We start from the raw sequence: 27,051 nt of genomic DNA on the forward strand, positions 1-27,051 counted from the left end.
ATGTTTTATTCCTTGATTCATTGCACTTTAACATAGAAGAAAAAGTTTATCCATCATTAGAAAAAACACAAAATACAAGATACTGTGAATCTGTAAACCTAATGAGAAATGGATGGAGGTTGTAAAATATTGTGGTAGAATGGAACCCTCCAGTTGTACATGCGAAATCATTCAAACTACATATAATTACATCTGAATTATTAAATATAAATTAGTTTGCCCAGTTCTTTTTGCATTAATTTTTAATATATTAAAATGCCCTAAAAGTTACATCATCTCTACTTAAAACTGTGCAGATACTTATTGCCCATTTACAGTACAGTCACATTCTGTACGTTGTCAGTTTTTAATGTAACGGAACTCTAATATGTTTTTAAGTGCAGTTAAATACTCTCTATGATCGGCTTGGTGAGGTTGCCAAAGAGCCCCTCCCTCCTCGTTCAGCTGCGTTCATTAGTCACATGACCCGGCGTAGTACATCATATCAACCCTGTGACAGTTTCCTGTTAAAATGGTCTAAAGCAGAATAATGAACGGTAGAAGAAGAGAAGAGAAGAAGTGAGGAGTAAAGGGGGTCGAGGCTTTAAACAGACGCTTCAGGGCTTTGAGTCACAATGAACAGATACATCCCATCCCCCAGCAAACACTCCAACACACAACCCGACACACTCACTTATAATCCATCCTGTTTTAAATGGAACAAAGTGTAACAGTGACCTGGTTCACAATGAACCTCCGAGTGAATTGGACTTAATAAAACATGTTAAACCTCTAGAGAATTGACTGAATATCTGAAACTGAAGCATCAGACAGTGGCCAAGCGAGCATCAGGACACATGGAGAGTGTGTGAGAAAGAGAGAGAGAATCAGAGTGAATAATTCATTGGAGTCTGATGTGAACACGAATCAGCCTCCACTGGTTTACACTGGTTTATCCACTAAAACACACTGAAATTAAGGCTGTGTTTCCATGTCTACAACATGACATTAATAATGGGAGAATAACGGGAGAAACAGTCCAATTAGAGTAAAAATGTCTTTTGTAACTCATGCAACTAGAGCTGGACAATGCAGCCAAACATCAATAAAAAGGTTCTACTCAATTACCATGAAAAATGATTCTTGGTCCTAAGTGAAAGTTGAAGAAAGCAAACAATATTGGTGGACTTCAGTTGTATGGGAAGATGAAAACTATGTAAAAGGCAGCAAAAAAAAATCATGTACAGTAAAAAAAAAAACAAAAAAAAGACATAAAAGACAAAACATACACTAAAATGGAGCTGGAAAAAGTAAAAAACCTATTGTTCTGGTTGAGACTCTAAAAGATTTAAGGATTGCTGAACAAGAGAGTCAAACAAGTGTCTGAAAGGTTGAAAAAAACCTGGAATCCACTGAACCTTTCATGAAATCAAAAACTGAAAGACTGGGGGCTGCCTTTTACAAGACTAAAATTAGAAAATCTCCATCAGACTTCAGTAATGTTTTCAGAGTGTGTGAATTTATTTTATACAAACATTATAGGACCTATGACAGAACCAGGGGGAACACCACAGGTGCCTCTGATTTACATAGTGAGAGCAGCAGTAATTAATCAATGGGTCAATTAACACAACAAAAACAATAGTACTGAACTATTCTGATACTGGATAAATTGTTTCAGTGATTATTCAATAGAAATTAATTTAAGTATCTGAGAAATATTTGTAGGTTTTCCACTGAAAAAAATCTCTGAACATGTGACTTTGGGCTGTAGGAGACGACCTTTTCACCATTTTACCTTAGATTATTTTTTACAAAGACACATGAGGTTGAAGTCACTGTTATACCCACTGGTTCTATCCCCTGGTTCTTTCCACTGGTTCTATCCTTTGGTTCTTTCCACTGGTTCTACCCACTGGTTCTATCCATTAGTTCTTTCCACTGGTTCTACCCACTGGTTCTATCCTTCGGTTCTATCCACTGGTTCTATTCCCTGATTTTTTCCACTGGTTCTATCTCCTGGTTCTATCCCCTGGTTCTTTCCACTGGTTCTATCCCCTGGCTCTATCCTTTGGTTCTTTCCACCGGTTCTATCCACTGGTTCTTTCCACTGGTTCTATCCTTTGGTTCTTCCCACTGATTCTATCCTTTGGTTCTTCCCACTGGTTCTATCCTTTGGTTCTTTCCACCGGTTCTATCCACTGGTTCTACCCACTGGTTCTATCCTTCGGTTCTATCCACTGGTTCTATTCCCTGATTTTTTCCACTGGTTCTATCCCCTGGTTCTATCCCCTGGTTCTATCCACTGGTTCTATCCTTTGGTTCTTTCCACTGGTTCTTTCCACTGGTTCTTTCCACTGGTTCTTCCCACTGGTTCTACTAACTGGTTCTATCCTTTGGTTCTTTCCACCAGTTCTATCCACTGGTTCTTTCCACTGGTTCTATCCGTTGGTTCTTTCCACTGGTTCTATCCACTGGTTCTTTCCACTGGTTCTATCCTTTGGTTCTTTCCACTGGTTCTATCCTTTGGTTCTTCCCACTGGTTCTACTAACTGGTTCTATCCTTTGGTTCTTTCCACCAGTTCTATCCACTGGTTCTATCCTATGGTTCTATCCTTTGGTTCTACCCACTGGTTCTTTCCACTGGTTCTATCCTTTGGTTCTTCCCACTGGTTCTACTAACTGGTTCTATCCTTTGGTTCTTTCATCCAGTTCTATCCACTGGTTCTTTCCACTGGTTCTATCCTTTGGTTCTTTCCACCGGTTCTATCCACTGGTTCTTTCCACTGGTTCTTTCCACTGGTTCTATCCACTGGTTCTATCCTTTGGTTCTTTCCACCGGTTCTATCCACTGGTTCTGTCCACTGGTTCTGTCCACTGGTTCTACCCACTGGTTCTATCCTTTGGTTCTTTCCACTGGTTCTATCCACTGGTTCTATCCACTGGTTCTATCCACTGGTTCTACCCACTGGTTCTATCCTTTGGTTCTTTCCACTGGTTCTATCCACTGGTTCTTTCCACTGGTTCTATCCTTTGGTTCTTTCCACCGGTTCTATCCACTGGTTCTGTCCACTGGTTCTATCCTTTGGTTCTTTCCACTGGTTCTATCCTTTGGTTCTTTCCACTGGTTCTATCCTTTGGTTCTTTCCACTGGTTCTATCCACTGGTTCTTTCCACTGGTTCTATCCTTTGGCTCTATCCACTGGTTCTATTCCCTGATTTTTTTCCAGTGGTTCTACCTCCTGGTTCTATCCCCTGGTTCTTTCCACTGGTTCTAAAACACCAGTGGTAATGAACGTTTGTATTTTTACTGTGAATCTAGAGTTCAGGTCTTGAATTAATAAAACATGTTACTTCAACAAATGTCTTTAAGGTTCAGTGTTCCTCTGATGTAGGACAGTAACACAGTGGGTTTAAAGGAGCATCCCTCCAGAGATGAAAAACACTGGGATTCTCCTTCCGGCAGGTCAATCAGTTCGCATCTCAGATCAAAGGTGGCAGATCCATTTAGGGCCAAGACGTCCCTCTGCTTCCAGTGTTTGACCTGCACTAGGCGAACATCTGAGGAGAACAGGACTCCGTAAAAATGCTGGACTGCTCCTTTAATCCTGTTTTCTGTGTTTCATGTGGCGACACTCAAACAGAGCACGCATAACAGCAGTAGATTAGTCATCACACGAAGCTCACGCATGCATACATAATGACCACACAGACACACAGATGTAGAGGTGGAGCTGTGTAATGGAGCGATGGCCTACATCTGCTCTTCAGTACAGCTCACTGACCTCATCCTGTCTGCACAAGGCAATCTGAAGAGAACCCCACATCAGACCTGGTCTTCACAAACCAACCAGACTTTACCACCCATTTAAAGTTTTACAAACCGGGCAATCTTTTCTAACCAGTCAGAGTCTATACCAATCAGATGGAGTCTTTATGGACCAATCATTCATTCGTTCATTCATTTTCTGAACCCGCTTTATCCTCGCTAGGGTCACGGGGGTTCGCTTGGAGCCTATCCCAGCTACATATGGGCAAAGGCGGGGTACACGCTGGACAAGTCGCCAGTTCATCACAGGGCTGAACATATAGACAAACAGTCACTCTCACATTCACACCTATGGGCAATTCAGATTAACCCATTAACCTATTAGTGCCAATGGTGATGGTGGGAGGAAGCCGGAGAACCCAGAGAGAACCAACGCAGACACGGGGAGAACCTGCAAACTCCACACAGAAAGGTCCCACCCCCATTGACTGGAGTTGGAATCGAACCCAGGACCTTCTTGCACGAGTGCTAACCCCTGCACCACCGTGTCACCCATGGACCAACCAGAGTTGTGCAAATTAACTGCAGTGTTTACCATCAAATCAGCGATATAGACCACTTGGGATTCTAATAAACCAATAAGTCTTTCCAAAACAGTCTTTACCAAAGTCTTTACTCAACAATCAGTCTGTAGATACCAGTTAGAGCATTTACCAACCAAGCAGAGTTTATACCAATTAGTTGGAGCCTTAATGGACCAACTGGAATGATTACAAGGACATTGGGGTCTTTTGAAACCAGAGTCTTTTCTGCAATCAGAGTCTATACCAACCAACTGGAATATTTGCCAACTAACTGAAGTCTTCACTACCCCACTGGAGTTTTACAAACCAATTGCAGCGTTTACCAACACATTTTGACTTTAGAAACTAATTGGAGTCTTAACAAATCAGTAAAAGTCTTTCCAAAACAATCAGTCAGAATCTTTACCAACCAACTGGAGTATTTGCAGACCAGTTGTTATTTTACAAACCAAATGGAGTGTTTACCACCAAATCAGAGACTTTATAAACCAGTTGGGGTCTTAACAAACCAATCAGTCTTTATCAACCAATCAAAGTCTATACTGAATCATAAGGGTCTTTACCAACTAATTGAGGTCTTTCAAATAATTAGTAGCCTTTTGCCGATTAATCAGAAACTTTACAAACTAATCAAAGTTTCTACAAACCAGTCTTTACTGACCAGTCAGATATCTTCAAACCAATCAGTCCTCACCAACCAATCAAAGCCATGAGTCTTTACAAACCAATTAGCAATTTCACAAACCAATGTTACCAACAGGTACAAGATAAAAATCAAGTAAAATGTGTTAATAGATGAAAACATAAAAACCAGAATGAGAAGAGAACAACTACAAAGTCATAACCAGACAACCCTCAGTGGTGCATACTCTGAGGATATTTCAGAACCAGGACTTTTTCATGTTCACCAGTCACTCTCTGTTCTTCGACTGGATTAAACCAAGGTGTGGGGATCTACCACCTCTAACTGTTCAACACATGGAGGAGGATGAGCAGCAGCCATTTTTCTGCTCGTAGCAACAGAACTAAAAATACTTCCTGTTTATTATCGGACTTCACCACGCTCCAGCACACGCAGTGATGTCATCAGTACTGAGGTCACGGTGATGTCATTGACCCCTCCCCCTAAAGCGGCGTATATATACGTGTTCACATTTCTATCTTATAAAAATAACATGACAGCCAAAAGCTTTCAGCATGCAGAGTGTAAATATTTCAGCTGATACACTCACACTTTACAAAGTATAACCTGGAAAATATTAAGGTTAGATTGAACCTGTGTCGGATCAGTGATCAATTTATTTATGGAGACTTAGAAACCTCAGCTGATATAAAGTACTGAACAGAGGAGCATAGACACAACACGAACAGACACAAAATTAGAAATAGGTCAATTAGATGATCAGTTCACTGATTTTATGAACAAACAGCAGCAGTGAACTCAGCCTCCAATCAGTATTATCTGTGTATGTGTAACCTGATTTATTCCACTGGTCTGAAAAACTGTGAAAACTAAGAACGCAGCACCGGGCTTCACAGAAATCATACTGGGTCAAATGTTTCTACTGTAGGAAACACAAGAGAGGAGTAGTTTATAAAAGAAACATAAAGTCACATAACAACGCCACTGTTTACAATCAAGATGAGTTCAGCGGGACACTAGAGCACTGAACACACCACTAAAAATGGTTTTTAAAAAACACCCAACAGAGTGTAAAAATAACCCCCCACTCAGTGCAACAGTAATGAAACCAACCCTGATTTCAACCCAAAAAACCTGGAAGAAGCATCTCTGAAATCAGAGCCAAAAATATATGAAATGACCCTGCATTTATACCACATATTTGCAAAACAACCCTGCAGGTAAGGCCAAAAATAATTATAATGACCCTGAATATATTACCAAAAACGCATAAAATTATCCTGAAGGTACCTCCAAAAATTAATGAAATAATTCTGAACTCACTATCAAAAATGTATTAAATGCCTCCAAACTTACTGCAAAAAATATATTCAACAACCCTGAACTTGTTACCAAAAATGTATTAAATTACATTTAAGTCACCACGAAAAATTTATAAAACAAGATTGACATTACCACTTAAACTTTATAAAATAATGCTTAATTTGCCTCTTGAGAATTTATATTTAAAAAAAGATCCTGAAAATAAAACAAAATATGCATAAAATGAGCAGGAACTGACATCAAACATTTTTTAAATAGTCTGTACGCACCAAGAAAAATGGATAAAATGACTCTGAACTCATCACCAGAATTTTATGAGATGACCCCAGACTCTCCACACTACATTTAGGTTACACAATAACTCTGAAGGTACCGCTGGAAATATGTAAAATGACCCTGAACTTGCTGCCAAAATATATCAAATGACCTTGAACTCATCACCAAAAATGTACAAAATAACATTGAACTTGCCACCAAAAAATTATTAAATGACCCAGAACTCACCACCTAATACTTACAAAATAATGTGAAAGTACCACCAAAAATATATAAAATGACCCTGAGAAATGTATTAAAGGATCTTGACCTCACCACCAAAAACAACCTTGAATCCACCACTAAAATTCATAAAACAACTCCAAACTTATCACAAAATATGCATAAAATGACCCTGAACCCACGCCAAGATTTTTTTTTTAAAGTGTCCAAACTCACTGATGAATGTTAAACAAAATAACTTTGTATATAGTAAGTGGTTAAAAAATCCCTCTGAACTCACCCTGAAAAAAACTGGTCTGAACAAAAAAATATCTAAATCCACAACTTCAAACTCACTACTAGAAAAAATTTTAAAACGTGAAAGGGGTGGGGGAAAAATGCAAAGAAAAAAAAAAAAAAAAAAAGACCTTCATCATACCATCAAAAATAAAATGACCCTGAACACACCACCAAAAGTCAACAACAAAATAAATAAAATAAATTAAAGCCCAGAGCTGCTCTACATGTGTCTCACTTTACCTCTTGACTGAGGACATGGTCAGCTGACCCTCAGTGACCAATCAGAACACCCAATGACTCAGTCTCACGTTTTCTCAAGGGACTGATGGGATGGGATGTGGGGGTGGGGGGTGTCACAGCTGTTGGACCCATTAAAGGAGCATTTACCAGTTTAATGTGGTTAAATTCAAGGAGGTGAAGACAGACAAGGGGGATGGGGTTTAGAGGTCAGAGGTTACCCCTCCTCCTCATCTCCCCAAAAGAAGAAACAGTCCAACTCTTCAGCCTGAGAACGTCCAATCACAGAGTCAAGAGGGAAAAACACAGAAGAATAAACAATAAACAACTAAAATATTAACCATCAGAGTCTGAAAGTAAGGCAGTGGAACAGACCTTTAACACAGACAGAACTTAAATACAACAACTCTGAATCCACCACATATAAAGAAATATTAAAATATAAAATAAAACAGTCTGTGAATGTTCAATACAAAGACAACAGCGCCATCTGCAGGACGGACACAGAACATACACTCAACCCATGTCCAAAGGTATGAGGATGCCACTGGTCACCAGCATCTTTAAATCTAAAAAGAGCAATCAGTGAGGATCAATGCGGACCCGAAATTCACAAAAACAAACCGAGAACCAGCTGAGGAACCTCCAAAACTTAGTACGGAACCTTTGGACCTCCTAAGTGAGTGATATAACCATTTAATGTACAGTAGAACGTCTTGCATTTCCACTGAAACATCATACAGAATGCATAGAACCCCATCATGCATGACCTGTAGAACGTCATACAGAACAAACAGAACCCCATCATGCAGGACCTGTAGAACCTAATTATACAGAACACATAGAACCCCATCAAGTCAGACATGTAGAACCTCATTATACAGAACACATAGAACCCCATCATGCAGGCCCGTAGAGGCTCATACAGAACCCATAGAAACTCATGATGCAGGACTTGTAGAACCTCATTATATAGAACAGATAGAACCCCATCATGCTGGACATATAGAACCCCATCATCACCTGTAGAACCTCATTATATAGAACACATAGAACCCCATCATGCTGGACATACAGAACCCCATCATCACCTGTGGAACCTCATTATACAGAACACATAGAACCCCATCAAGTCAGACATGTAGAACCTCATTATACAGAACACATAGAACCCCATCAAGTCAGACATGTAGAACCTCATCATACAGAACACATAGAACCCCATCACACCACACATATAGAACCTCACAATACAGAACCCACAGAAACTCATGATGCAGGTCCTATACAACCTCATTATACAGAACACATAGAACCCCATCATGCAGGCCCGTAGAGGCTCATACAGAACCCATAGAAACTCATGATGCAGGACTTGTAGAACCTCATTATACAGAACAGATAGAACCCCATCATGCTGGACATATAGAACCCTATTATGCAGGACCTGTAGAAACTCATACAGAACCCATAGGACCTCATCATGATGAACCTGTAGAACCTCATCATACAGAACACATAGATGCCCTTCAAGCCAGGCATATAGAACCCCATCATGCTGGACATATAAAATCTCATTATACAGAACCCCATCATGCAGAACCTGTAGAACGTCATACAGAATCCATACAACCTCACCACTCAGGACATGTAGAGCCTCATTATGTAGAACCTCATTATACAGGAACCTTATTATAGAGAACATATTGAAACTAATTGTACAGAACCTCATCATACATAACCTATAGAATCCCATCATTCAGGGTCTGTAGAACTGTATTAATCAGGGACCTCATCATAAAAGAAAGAGAACCTCATTATACAGGACCCATAGAACCTCATTATACAGGAGCCTAATCATACAGAACCTGATCAACAGAACCTCATCATATGGAACCTACAGAAGGAACCGTACCATACAAGAGTGTCTTTGATTAATTGATTGGACCTACAGAACCATAACATACATGATGTGTGGAATGTTATCACAGAGAATCAACAGAACCTCATTATACAGAACCATTTCACCTTCATTATACAAGGACCTACAGAGCATCAATAGAGACGATAGAACCTTTTACTGACTTTAGAACACCCTGTGGGCTTGTTGCAGCCCTTTGTGTGATCACCAGAACCTCCTTCAGGACCCGTTCAACATCCACAATGAGCAGAACTTTATAAAATTCACAACTCATGAACTACATTGTTGTTTTCTGTTCATCCAGTCTGTTCTTCCTTTCCCTCTCCATTAGAAGCTTCTCTCATGTTTTATTGACGATCACCAGCAGATGGAAGCCGAGTCCCTGCTGTGTTCTGCCCAGAGGCATTATGGGTCACATTACACTGTTTTTACATTGGACTGCATTTGTTTACTCAGCACAACTTCAATTGATTTAGAAAACAGATTTAACACCTAGAACAGTTTAATTTTTTAGATTATAAAAACTAAAACATGAAAGTGCAAATTAAGTAAAACAATCTGAAAAAGGCAAATTAAATCGTTGCTTTACAAATGAGATTAAGGCATAATCTGCATTTAAATTAATGTCAAAATAACATAACATCTGATGATCTCAACCAACAGATCAAAAAGTCATGTTAAAAGCTTGTTAGACTGAATTCATGGTGAACATCATGGGCTAAATAAGTATTTTCAGCACACAACAGACTGAACATTAACCTTGACGTTTGACCTCTTAAGTATAAAAACTACAAAACCACACCCACCGAGTGAGGTCACAAACCACAAATCAGCTGTGCAGAAGGCTGAACATAATGCCATAAGCCTGTGTAACTGTTACATAACTGTAGCAGGTCACTGACCTCAATCGTCATGGTGATGGCACCGCACTCCATCCTCAGAGCAGCGCAGCCACTTGACCTTTGACCGCTGCTCTTTGTCTTACAGGATCACGTGACTCCTCAGGTGAGCAGATCCACACCTGGAGGGGCTCACAGTCAGATCACATGACAGAGAGGAGTCAGTGTCTGCTGATTGGCCAGGACAGAAGCCCCTCCTCCAACAGGAAACAGCACTGAGACACTTCTTTCACTTTGACATTTTTTATTAAAACCCCGCAGTTTAATATCTGTAACAGCACGAAAAGTAAAACACAGAAGAACAGCTGAAAGAGGTCAGAGGTCAGAGATGGGTTCAACTATAAAAAAAGAAAAACACAAACTGAGCTGAGAATCTATTTACAGAGTGACCTCTGACCTTTACACTCCCTAAAACAACATACCTCTTACTCTCATTATTGATTGATTTAACCAGGAGCCATTAAATGTTGTTTGAGTCAATGTTTTAGCATAAAAACATAGAAAATATCACCCAGATAAACAGCTGACACTGATCATCTATTAACAGTCTACTTCAGTTTTGATTACAGCTGATTTATTTTCATCTTAATTTTTTTGCTTGAACTGATCCTTTTCAGTAAAGCTACACAATTAAGTCAAATAAAAGGTCAACCAGTTCAGTTCTATGATCTCAAAAGGCTGCAGTTTAAATGCCCAGTGTGTAATTGCAGTCTTTGTTCTTCTTTTTTAAATTTAAATGTTAAATTATTTTTTGTTGAAAACAAATACACATTTCAAGGATGATCGGTAATGGTGTAATTTTTTTGAAAATCATTATCATTCACAAAAATCCCAATAGCTCATTTTCAGCCCTAGTCTTGATTCCGTATGTTGTTGTTTTAAAGAGTGTAAGAGACAGAAGAGCCAAAACTTCACAGCAGTTAATTAAAACTCAGAAGAACAAACATGTCTGAGCCAATAATCAATCAGTCAATCTCTAATCAAATCAGTGGACAGTTTAGTTCTTTTTTATTTTAGTGAGAGGCTTTAAGTGGCTGAGTCATGATTGTTCCTCTTCTGAACAGAAAACAAAGTAAGACGGCGACTCAGATGCTGAAAAATCCAACGCAGAGCACAGACACCTGAATCAGACACAGCAGCGGCGGCCTCTCATTTCAGGTCCGTGGTGCATTCAGGAACTCCACGCTGCTGCTAGTTTAATAAGGATCTCTTGAATGCACCGTGTGGGTGGAGCCTGTGAGACCCCGCCGCCACCGCCGCTCGGGAACGAAAAAACAAAAAGAAACACATGAGAGCTAAGTTTCTTCCCACCCACCCCGCCCCCCACCTCCCCCTACGGTAAATCAAACGCACACCGGGAATACGAGCTGCAGCAGGTCTTATCACCTGACGTGACCACACCTGAGGGCCACATGTGATGTCAGCCGGCGTCTCTGATTGGCTGAAACACACAGAGGTTCATCAGGAGACAGAACTACAGAGGGACAAGGACAGAAGGGGACAGAAGAGGACTGAAGGAGACTAAAAAGGGATGATGCAGCTCCTGAGATCAGCTGATGATGATGATGATGGTGATAGTGATGATGATGATGATGCTTGTATCCAGGTGGATTTAGTTCCTTTTCTTCCAGTTTTGACGCTCAAATGTTCTGGTGATTCACCTACATTTTTGCAGTTTTCTAACATAAGAGTTCACTTACGGATTATTGATTTACTGCAATTAGAAATATGATCGGTTTTCTGGCTGCAGTTTCTCAGATCTAAAGATTCGTGACTTTTCTTCATCATCCCTGATACAAATATTAGGTTTTCGTTGTTACATCATTGTCCAGTGCATTTTAGTGAACTTTAAAATTTCCACTTTAGATGCAAAGATGTTCTGAAGCTCTGTTGACTTTCAGGTGTTTTACAAAACTGGAAAAACATTGTAGGACGACGCTGTTGACGTTCCAGACATGATTGATTTGATGGATTTGTTGCAGCATCTTTTCTATGCCTGATAAAACTCATCTCCATTAGTTCATTGCATCATGCTGTGAAGCATTTGACTGACACTTTGTGACATTTAAGAGAACATTAAATGATGGTGATGGGTCATGAATATCTGAGCGACAGCACAAATGGCGTCAATATCTACCGCAAACTAATGTTAATGTTACATGACATTCCAGTTATAGTGGCAAGTAGTTTAACAAAGACGATTATATTTATATTCATGTAGCTTTTCAGTTTTGATGCTCTGAAGCTCAGAGTTTTAGAAAACCGTGATTATTTGAGGTTAATGAACGCCTGAGCGACGACACATATAAATGGTGTCTGAAGGGTGTCTAAGACCTCAGCTGATTAGATGTTAGAATTCATTGCTTTGTTCATCACATCAAGGTGAGACACATTTTATTGCTCTTTACTGACATTAAATATCACTGCTGACATTAACGAACATTACAGTGATGATCCAAACGTGTAAAACTAAACGGGAACTAAAACCTCCAACTACATTTACAGGAATGCATCAGCAACTCAGACCTAAAAATTTGCCTTTTACTTTCACTGCATCAGGCTATGACACATTTTATCGTTCTATTCCGACATTTACGAGATCACTAAATATGGTTGAGATTAATGAAAATCTGAACGGTGATTAAAACCTCGAAACTGCAGAAATGCTCAACCTGGTGTCGTGCAACAAAGCCTTAGGCCTAGATGTTATTAAAGCATCATCTTCATCATCACAGGAGGATGAGTCCAAACAGCTGACTGTGTCCGGAAGGAAGTGACATCACTGCTGGCAGGAAGTTGGGTTTCAGGAGGAGACAAAGACCTGATCCTGGATCAGCTTCTGATAAAATCTTCTTAAATATTCTCTAAAATACAGACGTGATATTCTATTAAAAACACATCACACTGTTCCTGTTGGTGTTGGATTGTTTGTCCCTGTTTGTTTGTTTGTTTGTTTGTTTGTTTGTTGTTGTCTGGCTGAGGTTGGACAGACAGGAAACAGGACAGGACGACACGCAGGCAGTCGGCTGCTGGACTAGTCGTCTTCGTCGTCCTCATCTTCCTCGCCCTCGTCATCCACGTCTCTCTTCCTCTTCTGTCCCTGAACGCCCGCCTGCTCATCTGTGGACGCAGAGACAGAGCCAATCAGAGGATGAACTTGTCTGAGAGACAGGACTCTGACCAATGACAACCTCACTTACCTTCCTCTTCCTCCTCGCCATAGTCCTCCTCATCCTCCTCCTCCTAAGAGAAAAAACAAACAAAAAAATAAAAGGCTTCACTGAGCATCAGGTCAACAGTTGACTAGAATACTTTACTATGACCAGAGTTTTCCCACAGATTGAATGAAACTGAAGAAATAAATAAAGAAAACAATAAGTAAATAATGGAGGTGGTTTGGTCTTACATAGAAATGTAGAAAACTGTTAGGATACATGATCTATCGCTGCCAATTTGATTTGTGCAGTTATTTGTGGGCAAATACAGAGTAAATTACTTACCCGCTTTGCACATGAAGCCACTGAAAGGCCAGATGTCCTACTTTTCCCACCAATACTTAAACACAGCACAGATCTGAATCACAGGTAGCTTTCCACAATTGGAAATGATCAGATTTATGAGGATGCAGTTTAAAATTAAATTAATTTTGATCAGTTGAAGGTCATTCTTGTGAATGTCGACAAAAGCAGAAAGGGAGGCAAACGAATGTAACCCAATTTACATAAAGTTATATAATGACACCTCCACTAAACTAATGACGCCTGGTAGCTAAGGTTAAGCTGACGAAAAACCACAGCTCTAAGCATTGTGCATTTTGAAAGTAAGATCAGACACACTGCTGAAGGCATCTGAAAACTGAAGGAAAACCCTGGTGATGCTACTTCCTCTACACAAACATCCTACAAAACTAGGACACCACATATTGCTCTACCAACATAGATTGTATACAACTACTTTCATCAAGATGACTTTTATTAAAGTTAAGCATTTGCTGAAATTTTAAATTTAGACCAAAATATAGTCTGTAATTTAAAAATCTGTATATGTGTGTATATGATATTCATTATATTTCATCTATAAATGACAATGACCTGCCACACAAGAATAAGAAATAAAAAATTAAATCATCAGATTGACTGTTTTTGTTGAATTGAACTAAAAAAAAAGTAAAATATGATGGTCCAGAGCGTGCTGCTCCAGTGCATTCTGGGTAAATGGATACAGCTGATGTGACCTGCAGGTGACACCTGTGCTGCCCACCTGGAAGCCGAGCCCCACCTCTCCTCCCTCTGAGCCGTCGTCCTCGTCCTCTTCATCATCCTCATCGTCATAGTCACCGGTTGGCCCCGCCCCCTCTTCACCATCCTCATCTGGAGAACATGAATATGACAGTTAATGACAAGTACAACAATGTAAATTATAAGTGAAATGAGGATTAAATGACAAAATGAAACAAATCAGCTTGGTTTTGTTTTTCCTCCAGTCACTGGTTCATGTTGAATGAATCATCTTCATAACATGAAACCTTGTAAATCATGTCACTGATTTCATGCATCTTTCATTTGACCTTTTGAAGCTTCTATAAATCAAAGCTTACTACATGATACCAAAAAAACTCACACTAAAACTAAAGGAAAACTCACCTAAAAAATGAAAATAAAATTACTTGTGCACTTATGAAATTAACTCAAACTAAAAGAGAAAGATCAAACCAACTGCTCCATAACATCAGAACACAATCAGAACACAGTGGTTCGTCTTCCCCTCGGTCTGACCTTCGTCGTCGGCCTCCGAGTCCGGCGCCTCGTTGTCCTCTTGGTCGAAGCCGTCCAGATAAGTGACCTGAGGGAGCAGCTCGAACACGCTCTCCCTGTAGTCCTCCAGAGATGTGATCTCACAATTGAACAGGTCCAGACTCTGCAGACTCTTCAGGTTCACCTGCAGCCCAGGACAAAACAGGTCAGGTCAGGTCAGCGGACAGAAACCCACCGACCCTGAACCCCTCTCCCTGAATGGACCAGGGTTAAGAGTGTGTGTGTTAGTGTGAGAGTTCTTCTGACCAGAGCCTCCACATTGCTCAGCTCTTTGATCTTGTTCCCACTCAGGTTCAAGTAGGTCAGATTTGGACACTTCTCAGACAGAGTCTCCAGAGAACCAGACAGGTTATTATCACTCAGCTCCAGCTGCGAACAGACAACAAAAGTCAATATTAATTTTAATGTCAGTAAGAAAAGTTATTATGTGTTGTAATGTTCATGTAAGAAAAGCAGCTGAAGAATTGGCATGCACATAAAACAGATATAGACTGAACATAAAGAGAAAATGTCTTAACTAATTACTTAAGATGGAGACTAAAACCCACTTCATGAGATAAGACCAAGATGAAATTAGAATATGTGACAATTCATAAGGTGGAACATAAAACCTAAAAAACACGATCCATAAAATACAGTGAAACAACATTTTAAGTGAAATGTTCTACTTGTTGAACGTCTGATTAACTACATCAGACACTTTAAAGGTGAATATTTATCAAGACAGTTTAAAATGTCACTCAGTCCTTATTAAAAGGCCATTAAGGTCTTTATGCATTGACCTTCAAATCACTTCTAAATGTTACAGGAAGAGCCTCAAACTCAAATGTTTTCTCTTAATGTGCACTGCAACCGTTTCTCAGCATCTTTGTCATTTAGAAAAAGGTTGCACTTCAGCTGTTTACAAGGTTGTAGGTCTGTGTATGAGACCAAATCCTAATATCACTTCAGGTGTTTCATATAAAGATAATGACACCAGGCTTCCTACATGTTTCTGCAAGTTAAATTTAAGACTTTTTAAGACTACTTAGAACAGAGTTTAACGCCCATTTCACAGCCACACTGGCAAAAATAAGTAACTCCTAGAATTAAGGAAAATATATTGATTTACTCTAACACCTTGATTCCCACCATTCTGAGTCATTTCTAACCAGGGGCTACAATAATTGCGATAATTGGTTCTTAATTTCAGTATAAATTGTCGGGTTGGAACGGGTGGAACTGAGTGGACTAATGTCTTTGCAGTTTGGACATTTAACAGACACATTTAAAGACAACACAGTGAGCAAGTTTATGGCAACATAACTTGAGACCTACAATATCAAATTTAATACCTTTTAAAGACTTTTTAAGGTATTAAGTGGGGATTTGGAAATTCAAGACTTTCAAGACTTTTTAAGACCTCGTAGGAACCCTGTGACACGCATCACAATATTCCACATTTTCTGTAAGTTCAGTGAATGAACAGTTTCCATAAAATGACCAAAGTGAAGGCAAACAAGTACATACTCAGAGCAGTCTCCTGTTATTTTGAACATTTGCGACAATTTTCAATCAAACATGGAAAAAATATAACACATAAACATAGAAAAATAAGTAAAATCTATGTTTTCTCGTTCATATCAGGCTTATCAACCCCAAACAAGAATGATATAATATTTCTACATTATCATATTACACATTGTTATGACTAAGGAGAATGTTTTCATCACATTTGAACTCTAGTTTTACACGTGAATCTGAGGTAAAGGTGAGTGTTTGTGTTACCTTGCGTAGTTTGGGCAGCGAGGGCAACTTGGCCAAAGAGCTGAGGCCCACATTGACCATACTGAGAACCTCCAGACCGGTGAACTCATCCGTCAGACCTTCGACCTCCCCGTCAGCAGAGCGAGAGTTATCCACCACCAACTCTGCAATCTGAGAGACATGAGGATGGAAACACAAAAATGGTTGAAATGATCTAAAATTTTTAACCTGTTGTATCATATTTTGTCCTTTTCTATTTGCATTTCAAAGACTACAGCTGTAAATTAACACTGTCTTACACTCAAGCATATTTACATCATATATTATCCATTGGGGTGTTAGAAAATATCCGTTCTGTAATATATTGTGACATTTCATTTCAAAATACTGTATTGATATCAAAAAGTACTGTATTGATATTTTAGGTATTTATTCAAATGCAGGTATGGCAGAGGTTCATTTTTGTTTTTTTATTGTTTATATTTTATTTATTATTATTTAACACTGTTTTATTAAATAATGGTTATTTGAAGCATCCTAAAAGCACTTTTTACTGTCTGAGAGGCAGATGGTAGTTCCTTTGTTAGGATCGCACAAAAATAATGTTATGATGTTAATTACGAATTAATAGAATATGAATATTTGAACAGGATCTTAAACTGTAATATCTATAAAACATAATTTAAGTTTTAACACAGGAACATTTTGTGATATTGCATTAGATCCTGTTTTGATCAAAAAAAAAAAAAATGTGTTCAGTATTTGTGCATATTTCTGGTGTAATTCAATTCTTCCAGGAAAAAATCATTTTAAAAAAGAAATAAACAAAAACTTGCCTTTTTAACAGTACCATGATATATCGTTATACATCGCATCGTGATCCTAGTATTGTGATATGTATTGTATCGCCAGATTCTTGCCAATCCACACCCCTATTATCCATAGTGACTAATAACATAAAGACAGAGGAGAGGTTAATGAGTTATAGACTAGAACACACCAGTCATTTCTAGTCATCATAACTTGGAATTATTTGCATAAATTTCACACACTGAATATCTGTGACATCAGAACTCTTCAAATATGTACATATGTTGTTTAACTAAGGTATTATATAGATTTAGGTTTTATTACATAGAACATTATTAATAATTCAGAATTCAACTTTCCAGCTAGATGGTTTATGAATGTTGATCTTCAGCATAAATCATCTTGTGTAGTTTCCTTGTGGAATGAAATTGTTAATTTAATGTACTTGACCTATAAGGGCGTTCAAAAATATCAACACACCTAAATATCGTAATAATACTTTGTCAAGTGAAGTCCTTTCCACAGAGGATTATGGAATACATAATCTCTTACACACAACAATAAATTGTGATAATAAATAAATAAAAACCAGAGAAAACTGTGTTAAGATCAAATGGATAACAGGGAGAATCTCAAAGATTGAAAGAAAAATTAAAAACCAATGTGTAACAGGTGATTGACTTTCACAAAAGTAATGAAAAGTAATTTCTAAACTCAGATTTCCTCACATTAGCGTGCACTTTATACTGTGGCCACTGACCTGAACTTAGCTTTAGAAAAAAACTTAAATACTGATCTAATTACAGCCTTACTTTCTGTCCACAAACAAAATCATACAAAGTCTTCTTTCTAATTAAATAATTCTTATCTCACTCTTTCAGATTTCTTGTTGCTTATTGACTGTTTTTGTGTGGTTCTGTTGATGCTGACCTGCAGTTCCTCTACTGTCCACCAGATGCTGCTATGATGAGGCTGACAGTAAAGAAAGGAATGGGAGGGCCTCACATTGATTGACAAGTGCACTAGCCAATCACACTCCAATATAGTGATGACCATGCAAGCTTTTGTTCAATTACTGTTTCATTCCAAACGACATTTATATTTATATTATTTGCTTCCGTTTAAAAACTGTTACAATTTCCTTCTAAATAACCCTATATATCCAACTGCAGATTATGCTCAAACATGATATCAATGTCAACATACTCAGTTTACTACTTTAAATGAACAATATGAACAAATTTAACACTTTAACTAACTGAAAATGTCATTTTAATGCATTTTTCATCCAAGTTAACAACCATCAAATTAATATTTACATTAAAAAGTGTGAAGAATTAAATGTCTGGTCTGATAACTATGTTTCAACTTTTTAATTTCACTTGTTTAAATGCAAGTAAAATTTTATCCTCTTTTTTGGTATGTGGTTAATTTGCTTTGGGCATTTGCTTTTGTTGGTGATTGTATTGTGCTCTTTATGTCTGAAATAAAACATTCGTTCATTCATTCAAACCATACAGCCTGGTGACAGTTTATTGCCATGAAAATGCTTCTTAAAGCATACATACACATGGTATAAGAAGCTTTTTATTATATAATGTCCATCAATGTAAAAGCAGTGTGTCATTAATACACTGAGTGAAACCTTTCAGATCTGTATTAATAGAACAAACATGCATGAATGAATGAACAAGAGCATCAGGAGGGGTTTAAACTATTAATCTACAACCAGATAAACCTACTATAATCTATAACCACAGTGTCAGTGTGAGTCTTTAACAGTATTTTTGCTTTGTTGTGTCTGTGACATTGTTTATCTTTCTACACATTTCATGTTTTCACCATGTTGCACCAATTGATTTCATTTTGTCATACCATCTTTATCTTGTTCCATCTTTCACATTTCTTTCGCCATATGGCACCATGTTGTGTCATTTTTGACATAAAATGATGCCACATTAGCATTTTTTTTGTTTTTTTCTCGGTCTTTCATAACATTTTCATCTTGTGTCTTTTACAGCATTTTCGTTTGATTTCCATTCACATTTCCATCACGCAGTTTTTGCATTCATGTCTTGCTGTGTCTTTTCCAGCATCTTCATGTCACATCTTTTAGGACATTTTCATCTTGTTACATCTTTTATGACATTTTTGCCTTTTTCAGTCTTACGATATTTTCATTTTGCACAATTAATTCATAACATTTTTATCTTATGTCTTACATTTTCCTCTTATCCATTGTTTTTGTTGATACATTTTTGACATAGCCTTGATCAACGTTAATATCATTTTCATCTTGTTCTGCCATTCACAACAATCTTATCATTTGCCATTGTTGTGTCCTTTTCATTTTCTTATTGTAACGTTCATGTCATTTTCATCTTGTTGCATCTTTGACATTGCTTTTCTTGCTACGATTCTCACATTACCTTCACCTTGTGCACTGTTTAACATCATTTTCATCTTGATTTTCCTTTTACAACATTTTCATTCACCGCATTTTCATACAGTAGTGTTCATTTACATTGTTTTCATGTTACGCCTTTTGTGTTTGTTGTTGTTTTGTCTTTCAGGTTGATCTCACCTCGTGGTTCTGCTCTACATCATTATTGTCTAGTAACGTGCTATTATTTCATCTATTTACACTGAATTTCCCATCAAATTCAATAAAAATCAACTTTCGGAAATGTTTACAGTAGAAAGTGCATATATTTGCATTACATGTAGGGTGTAGAAGGAATGAGTTGCCAGAACAATATACTAGAGATACCTGAAAACTCTACAAAAGTATAGAAATTAAGTATGTGTAAAGCTGACAATATATTAAAGTAAGAGCAGACTCGTATTAATAAACTGAGTGAAAGCATACAGATCTATATTAATAGTCCAGACAGACAGCTGACAGGCTGCAGGGCGACAGCATGAATGAACACCAACAACAGCATCAGGAGGGGGTTAACCTACTATAATCTACAAGCACAGTGTGTATGTGGGTCTGAGCTGTACACCCACCATCTGCTGGCATCCCCCAATTCATAAAACATGACACCAGCAACTAGTCTGCTGTTTGTAATGCCCAGTACAACTGAATTAAGTGTGCAGTGTGTGTGTGTGTCCGTGTGTGTCTGTGTGTTCTTTAACCGGAGCTGGTCGGTCGACAGTCCGGTTATATAACTTAATCACACACGTAGCTCTGACTCTCTTTATGGAAGGACGACGAAATCTGAATAAAAAAAAGAAACGGTGGAAACGAGGCCGCCCGGTGCGTTCCCGGTGTTTTGCATTAACCGTTTCATTACAGCGGCTTTATCCGTGTAAATAACCCACCGAGGAGCCGTATTCAGCCGGATATATCCTGTTCATATTACCGTACAGCGGAGTCAGTTACTATTACAGGCGGAGTAACGCCATTTTGAGTCTGTACGGAGGCTTTATCTCAAACACAACTCCTCCGGTTTGACGGTTATCTCATCCCTGTGACCTCCAATCAGCTCCGGGACTTCGATTTAGTCGTTTTAACAAAAGAAATATTCGCTCACGCCGACTTAAATCTCCACTAACACGGCGGTTAATCGGATTTCTGTATCGGCGCTAAATCAGTAACGCGTTACTAACCGTCGAGAGCGAGCTCAAAATGTCTGTGACCGACCTCCGCGCGTCCGCCATACAGCAACCAAAAATACCCCCCAAAGCACCCCAAAAGACGGTCAACCCAACTCCCACGTCCGTCTAATCGACTTAGAGTTCGATAAAATAACCGCAGAGGGGATAATCGCGTCGAAGTTCGCCGCTGTTAGCGACTTAAAATGTCCGCTCTCCGAACGCGGAGCTCCGTGGTTGTTGTTGTTCAGGTTGACACGCAGTGTTTTCAGGAGCAAAAGCCCGCGGTGACTCCGAAAACAGCCCCGTTCACGCCAACATAAACGGCCACTGCCGGTACAAACCAACAGACGCCGATTTCTCTTCAATTATTCGTCATTTTCCGTCGAGTTGACCGTTTAACGCGGTTTCCTCCGAGCGGCCGGTGACTGATTAAAAGTTAAACTCGCAGGTCGTCAGTCCGTGAAGGTGTTTTCAGATGAATGACGCACGGATGAGCCGGACACAAATCCCGCTTTAGACGAACCCGGTGGGTTTGTTACGGTTCCAAACGTACACAGAACGCAATTTTGAACATTTTAAGATTAAATTTGCGTCCGCGGAGCCGCCGGAGATAAGGGATTTCACCGGGCGGGGAGGAGGAGGAGGGGGCGGGTGGACGTACGGAGGAACGGAGCCGCTGAGATGCTTTCACATGTCCCCAGGATCCGTGCTCCCATCCTGCCGTTTGTTATTACACACTTATAGTCGATTTTACAGCTGCTGGACGGACCAAAAGTTGCTCTTCGGAGCGCTTCTCGTGGCGGTGGAAAAGCAGCCAGGCTTCGGCTCGCACATCACCTCCCGGGCTTCTTTTTTGAATTTAAATGTTATCAAAAATTAAAAAAAAAAAAAAAAAAACTACTCACCTCCGCCGGGTTCCTGTTCCGCAGCTCCAAAGTGATCCTCTTCTTCATGTCCATGTTGAGATTTTTCCCGTGGTGCGGTCACAAAGCGGCGGTAAACTGTTGAGAAAGTCCCGCGGATCAGAGCCGGAGCTGCTTTCCTCTGACGGCCACAGTTTGTCGACTGATCCTCCATGATACCTCCCGTCCTGCCCCCTCCACTATGGCCCCGCCCCCCGTCGAACACGGTTGGCTGCTTGTTTTTCCACTGCCGCTGATTCGATAAATCGCCCGTCAATCAGGACTGAGCGGTCGTAATCCATGAAACTGGGCGGTTAGATCCCCGAAAGACACTGGCACCCTGACAAAGCCTCATGGGAAACGTAGTTTATTAAGACTGCGAACGCGATTACACCGACATTAAAAGGACAGCGTATATTAAATAGTTATCATATTTATGGTCATTAATGTGTATTACGTTAATAATAACACTTGATTAGATGATTAGATATTATTTGTATAAATCTATTCATATACGCTATATAAAAAAAAACAGAAAATATACAATGTGAAAATACAGACAGAATGCACATAAATCTTCTGCAATAAAATACTCATTTAGTAGTAATATTAGCAATTACTAAGTAAATAAAATGTCCATTTATTTAGTTTAGCAAGATCAATTTGTAAAATTAGTTTTATCAAAGTTTTTTTTGCAAAAAAATAATTGATCACTAATGAAATAATAAACATACACTATTCATTAATTTATACACAGTATTTTATCAAAATGTGTTTGTCCTGGAGGTATGCACAAGAAAGAAGTCATAATCATGTACTTAAAGCATGCTACTGTTCACCTTATATGAAATAAAACCAAAATGCACAATTTTCATGTCATTTTTGCATTTACTAGTTCATCTTCTGGATCACAATGAAATACATCATGTTAATAGATATGGCAATGCAACATATGGATGATTTTTTCATTTCTGACAAAAAGTCACAAAGGCTACTTTCAGACTTGTCAGTTGCCCTAATCTGATTTTTAGGTCATATGTTACCAGCCCAGTTCTCATATATAATCCTAAATCAGCAGAAGACCTGATCCTCAATATAAACTGAACCTTGAACATGTACACCAGTAAAATGTCACGCACACATGAAAACAGCAATAAAATAAATCAAATACATCATAATATTAAAATACAGGGACTGCTTCATTGCATAACCACTTAACACTTACATATTTTTACTTCGGAGTACACTTTGGAATCCATATCCTTTATTTCTATTGAAACATTTTCAGTGTGTATTAGTACATTTATAGAAAGAGTGGAATGTGAACTCTGGTCCAGAAACATGACCTGTGCACTCTGGAATCAGGTATATCACAAAAGGGAATTAGGACCACACTAAAACAATATATCTTGAGAACATAGCCATATTTCAAGAACAAAAATTATGCTGGATAAATTAAGTGGTAAAATGGTTCATCTGACAATTATCTCAAAAACATGCAACTTTTGACTTTTTTTTCCTCAAAATATTACTGGTATTCATGGAAAAAAACATATATATATATATTATCCTCAGTGCAGTCACTATCTTTCCTTTGTAAAAGTAATGTATATAAAACAAGAGAACACAACCAAAATAAAATCTAATCAGTAAATCTGACTTAAGCTGTAAGGTAATGTGAACATAGTTTAAGTGCCTGCCCTGATCTCCCAATAGTGAAGAATCCAGAATCTGGATCCAAACCGTCTGGGAGGAGGACTGAGGTGCGGTAGAGATCTCCTTTGTGTAAAAATAATTTTACTGTTGGAGATGTTGAACTTTTGTGACAGTAAACCACTCTACAGTACAATTATAGACAACCGGCTTTGTGTTCATGAAACTGTCAGTTCATATTAGCCAGTTTTTCCATGTAATGTAGGGTCTTGTTCTTCACCATTTGCATTCATTCTGAAAAAAATTCCACAGAGGTCTAAATAAACTACCTGAACTCAACTGCACTGGCTAAACATCCGACTGAGGGGTCTGTTTTTATTGAAGTCGACTTGAAGGAGGCAAAATGAAGTCAAAAGTTTGAATCCAGGAGGAACAAGACAGGATATTAGATAGGATATTAGCAGCATGTGCACTTATCCAATAACGGTCTGAACTATGACAATTGTTTTCAACTGTTCTATGTTTGGTCAAATTTCAGACCTTTCATTCCTCTACAGAAGTTCATAGTACCCCCCACACACACACACACATTACCACCACACTGTGTGCATGTGTAAATACATTCTAAATATGTATATTATATTCAAATTAAAATGTATATAAAGACTTCTTTTTTCTCTTTATATGTGTCATAAGTATATATTTTATGTCTTTCCTGCACTTTATTTTTGCATTTGCAGCTGTCAACTGAGAAATTTCCTCATGGTGGGATCAATAAAGTTAATCTTATCTTATCTGTGTACAAAGATTTACAAAGAAAATATAACCATATCATTTATTGCGTCTGGGATTTTTAAGATTTATCAGATTTAAGGACTAATTATCAATTTTAAGGATAATTAAGGCTTTGATTTAGAACAATCACATTTGATACCTTTTAACTCCCTGATGTTGTTTTAACTACAGTACAACTGAGAAATTTTCTATTTAGTTTACTGTTAAGTTTAAATTTTTGTTTTTGACATTTGAAAGGATGACAGAAAAATTATACAGCTGAACAAATAGACAGCACAATATCAACTAGATAAAACAAACTGAACCATTTTTTTCATAATTATGTCAGGATGGTGTATTTAAGAGGAATATAAAATGATATTGTAACATAAATTCAAATAATGTGAGTGATCTGTTTCTTCTGAATATTTTTTATGAAAAGAAATCAGCAGTTTTCACAAATCTTTCAGCATTTAAAATTGATTCCGCGTTTTATGACGATACTTAACTTTTTTCATAACAAAATACAAATTTAACAGTACCCACGTCTCAGATTAGGTGAATAATTAAACTAAAACACAACACTGTTCAGTGTAATTGAAATGAATAACCCTCAAACACCTCAACAGCCTCTGTCTTTTTTAACTGTATATGTTTTAACTGTGGAGCGAAGCCTTATGTCTATATATTGAGTTCAGTCAGTGGTTTGTGGGCCAGAAACAACCCATTAGAAAACCTCTCAGACCAATGAACACTGCCTATAAGCCAGGCTAGTGCACAGTGTGATAAATGAAACTACAGTGAAGCCTCTCAGTCAATTATTAGGAAGCAAGAGAAAACATGATAGCATTGTGGGTCCTCGACACTAGATATCAGCTACTATCAATGATAATTTATGTCAGTTAACCCTCAAAGACCCAAATATCCACCATCGACCCAAAGCATCTACTGATCTAAAATGTGTAATAACTGTTGAGCCACTAATCCTATCAACACATGTAAATAATTAGTGTAAAATGAAGTTTGTCATCCTTTTATGGTCATCAGATATGACCCATTTGGACGTTCAGAGCCTCTGTAGTTACCGTGGAAACAGTCACCTTCTACAACATTGATTCACCAGTAACACCCATGGAGTTTGATAAATGACAGTGGATGGACACGGATAATAAATAAAATGAACAAAAATAAATCTAAAAAAACTTACCAAATAATACATAATGTGAAAAATAAGCAGGAAAATAAAATGCAATAAAAAAGAATAAAATAAGCAACAAAGAAAAGCCAAAGTAATTAATAAAAATTAACAAAAATCTATACTAAATCAACAAAATAATGTAAATAAAATAAGGCACAAACTGAAGGAAAAATAATGTCATAGGCAACAAAAGGAACAAAAAATAAATAAATAAAATGAATTAATTCCAATGTAGTTTGACAAAAGACAGTGGTTGGAGATGCTTCTTTTTAAGATGAATTAATGATGTATTATGAAAATGTGATTTTTTCTTCAGTTTTCTGTTTTGATAGAACCGTTGAAATTACTCTGAGCTTTGATGAGCATCTACATAAAAAAGGGGGAAAAAAGGCCAAATGCAGCAGATAATATTTATTTATTCATTTTCAGATTTCCCAGGAACAAAAAAAACTTAACTAGAAGTTAAGAATTTGATGATTTTGGTCAAATTAATTTTTGGCCAATTATTTTAGGAAGGTGACAGTAAAATAAATGGAAAGGATAAATGTAGTGAAAAATTTATTTGTAAGTTGCCACAAAAATAGTTTTAGGTCTCTAAGGTTAAATATGTCATACTTTATGACATTAAGGTAAACCAGAACCTAATAAATAAAATTCTTTTCTTAATTCTTTCAGTCAATAATCTGACCATAACAAATTCAAACACCTGTGATTATGAACTGACAAAAGCTGCTGAAGTGTTTGTAACTGTTCAGTCCATAAACAGACAGGAGTTTTTGTTTGTCACCTGAATGCCTCGTGCTGCGTTCAGATAGATCTTTGAGGGAGAGAAAGAATAAGAAACACAACAAAGATTTTCTTATCCAAAAACAAGTGTTTATATTTGCAATATGCAGGCAGCATCACCTTCTTCATCATCATCATCATCATCATCATCATCATCATCATCATCATCATCATCACTGTGAAGCCTTCAGGTACAGTTAAAAAAATACAACTTTATATGTACATAGAAAAAGGTTGGCTTGGCTGAGATTATAAAAATAACTATCATACTATCAACTCAAACGATGCCGTTTGACAGAAGAGCACAACAGGCGGAGATCAGCTGATCAGCCGATAATCAGGTTATAATCAGTAACCGCAACGTTCAAACAGGCCAAAAAAATGTATGTTCGGACCAAAGATGTAACAGAGTTCAACGAACATCCTGCAGGTTTTTAGTTTCCTTGTTCAGGTTCGATTGGAGGAAAATCACAATGGATCGATCAATGGAATCATCTGATGCATTTTGTGTGACGTCTGTTGACACAAAGATGAAACAAAACAAACTTATAAACGTATCTACAAGATCAATGTGTCTGATCAGGACCAAACCTGGAGACACAGATTAATCAATTTGATCGATTAATCAGCAAG

At 38.0% G+C, this 27,051-nt stretch overlaps 2 protein-coding genes across 3 annotated transcripts in view; one reads left to right on the plus strand and one right to left on the minus strand.

Annotated features, from left to right (window-relative positions):
• LOC115428086 (glutamic acid-rich protein-like) overlaps positions 1 to 27,051 on the plus strand; it is a 657,495-nt gene that overhangs the window by 180,683 nt on the left and 449,761 nt on the right. The gene's annotated exons all lie outside the window — the stretch shown is intronic.
• anp32e (acidic (leucine-rich) nuclear phosphoprotein 32 family, member E) lies at positions 11,913 to 26,725 on the minus strand. 2 transcript variants are annotated; one of them, XM_030146963.1, is made up of 8 exons: positions 26,715 to 26,725; positions 22,011 to 22,176; positions 16,714 to 16,863; positions 15,193 to 15,315; positions 14,908 to 15,070; positions 14,411 to 14,502; positions 13,333 to 13,375; positions 11,913 to 13,252 (listed from the first exon to the last, which is right to left on the minus strand). In XM_030146963.1, the coding sequence occupies exons 2-8, from the start codon at positions 22,062 to 22,064 to the stop codon at positions 13,167 to 13,169; spliced, it is 711 nt and encodes a 236-aa protein (XP_030002823.1). In that variant the 5' UTR covers positions 22,065 to 22,176; positions 26,715 to 26,725; the 3' UTR covers positions 11,913 to 13,166. The 2 variants fall into 2 exon arrangements, with proteins under 2 accessions (XP_030002823.1, XP_030002822.1); XM_030146962.1 differs by having other exon boundaries at positions 14,393 to 14,502.

The sequence above is a fragment of the Sphaeramia orbicularis genome, chromosome 11, assembly GCF_902148855.1.
Source record: "Sphaeramia orbicularis chromosome 11, fSphaOr1.1, whole genome shotgun sequence".
Classification (NCBI taxonomy): domain Eukaryota; kingdom Metazoa; phylum Chordata; class Actinopteri; order Kurtiformes; family Apogonidae; genus Sphaeramia; species Sphaeramia orbicularis.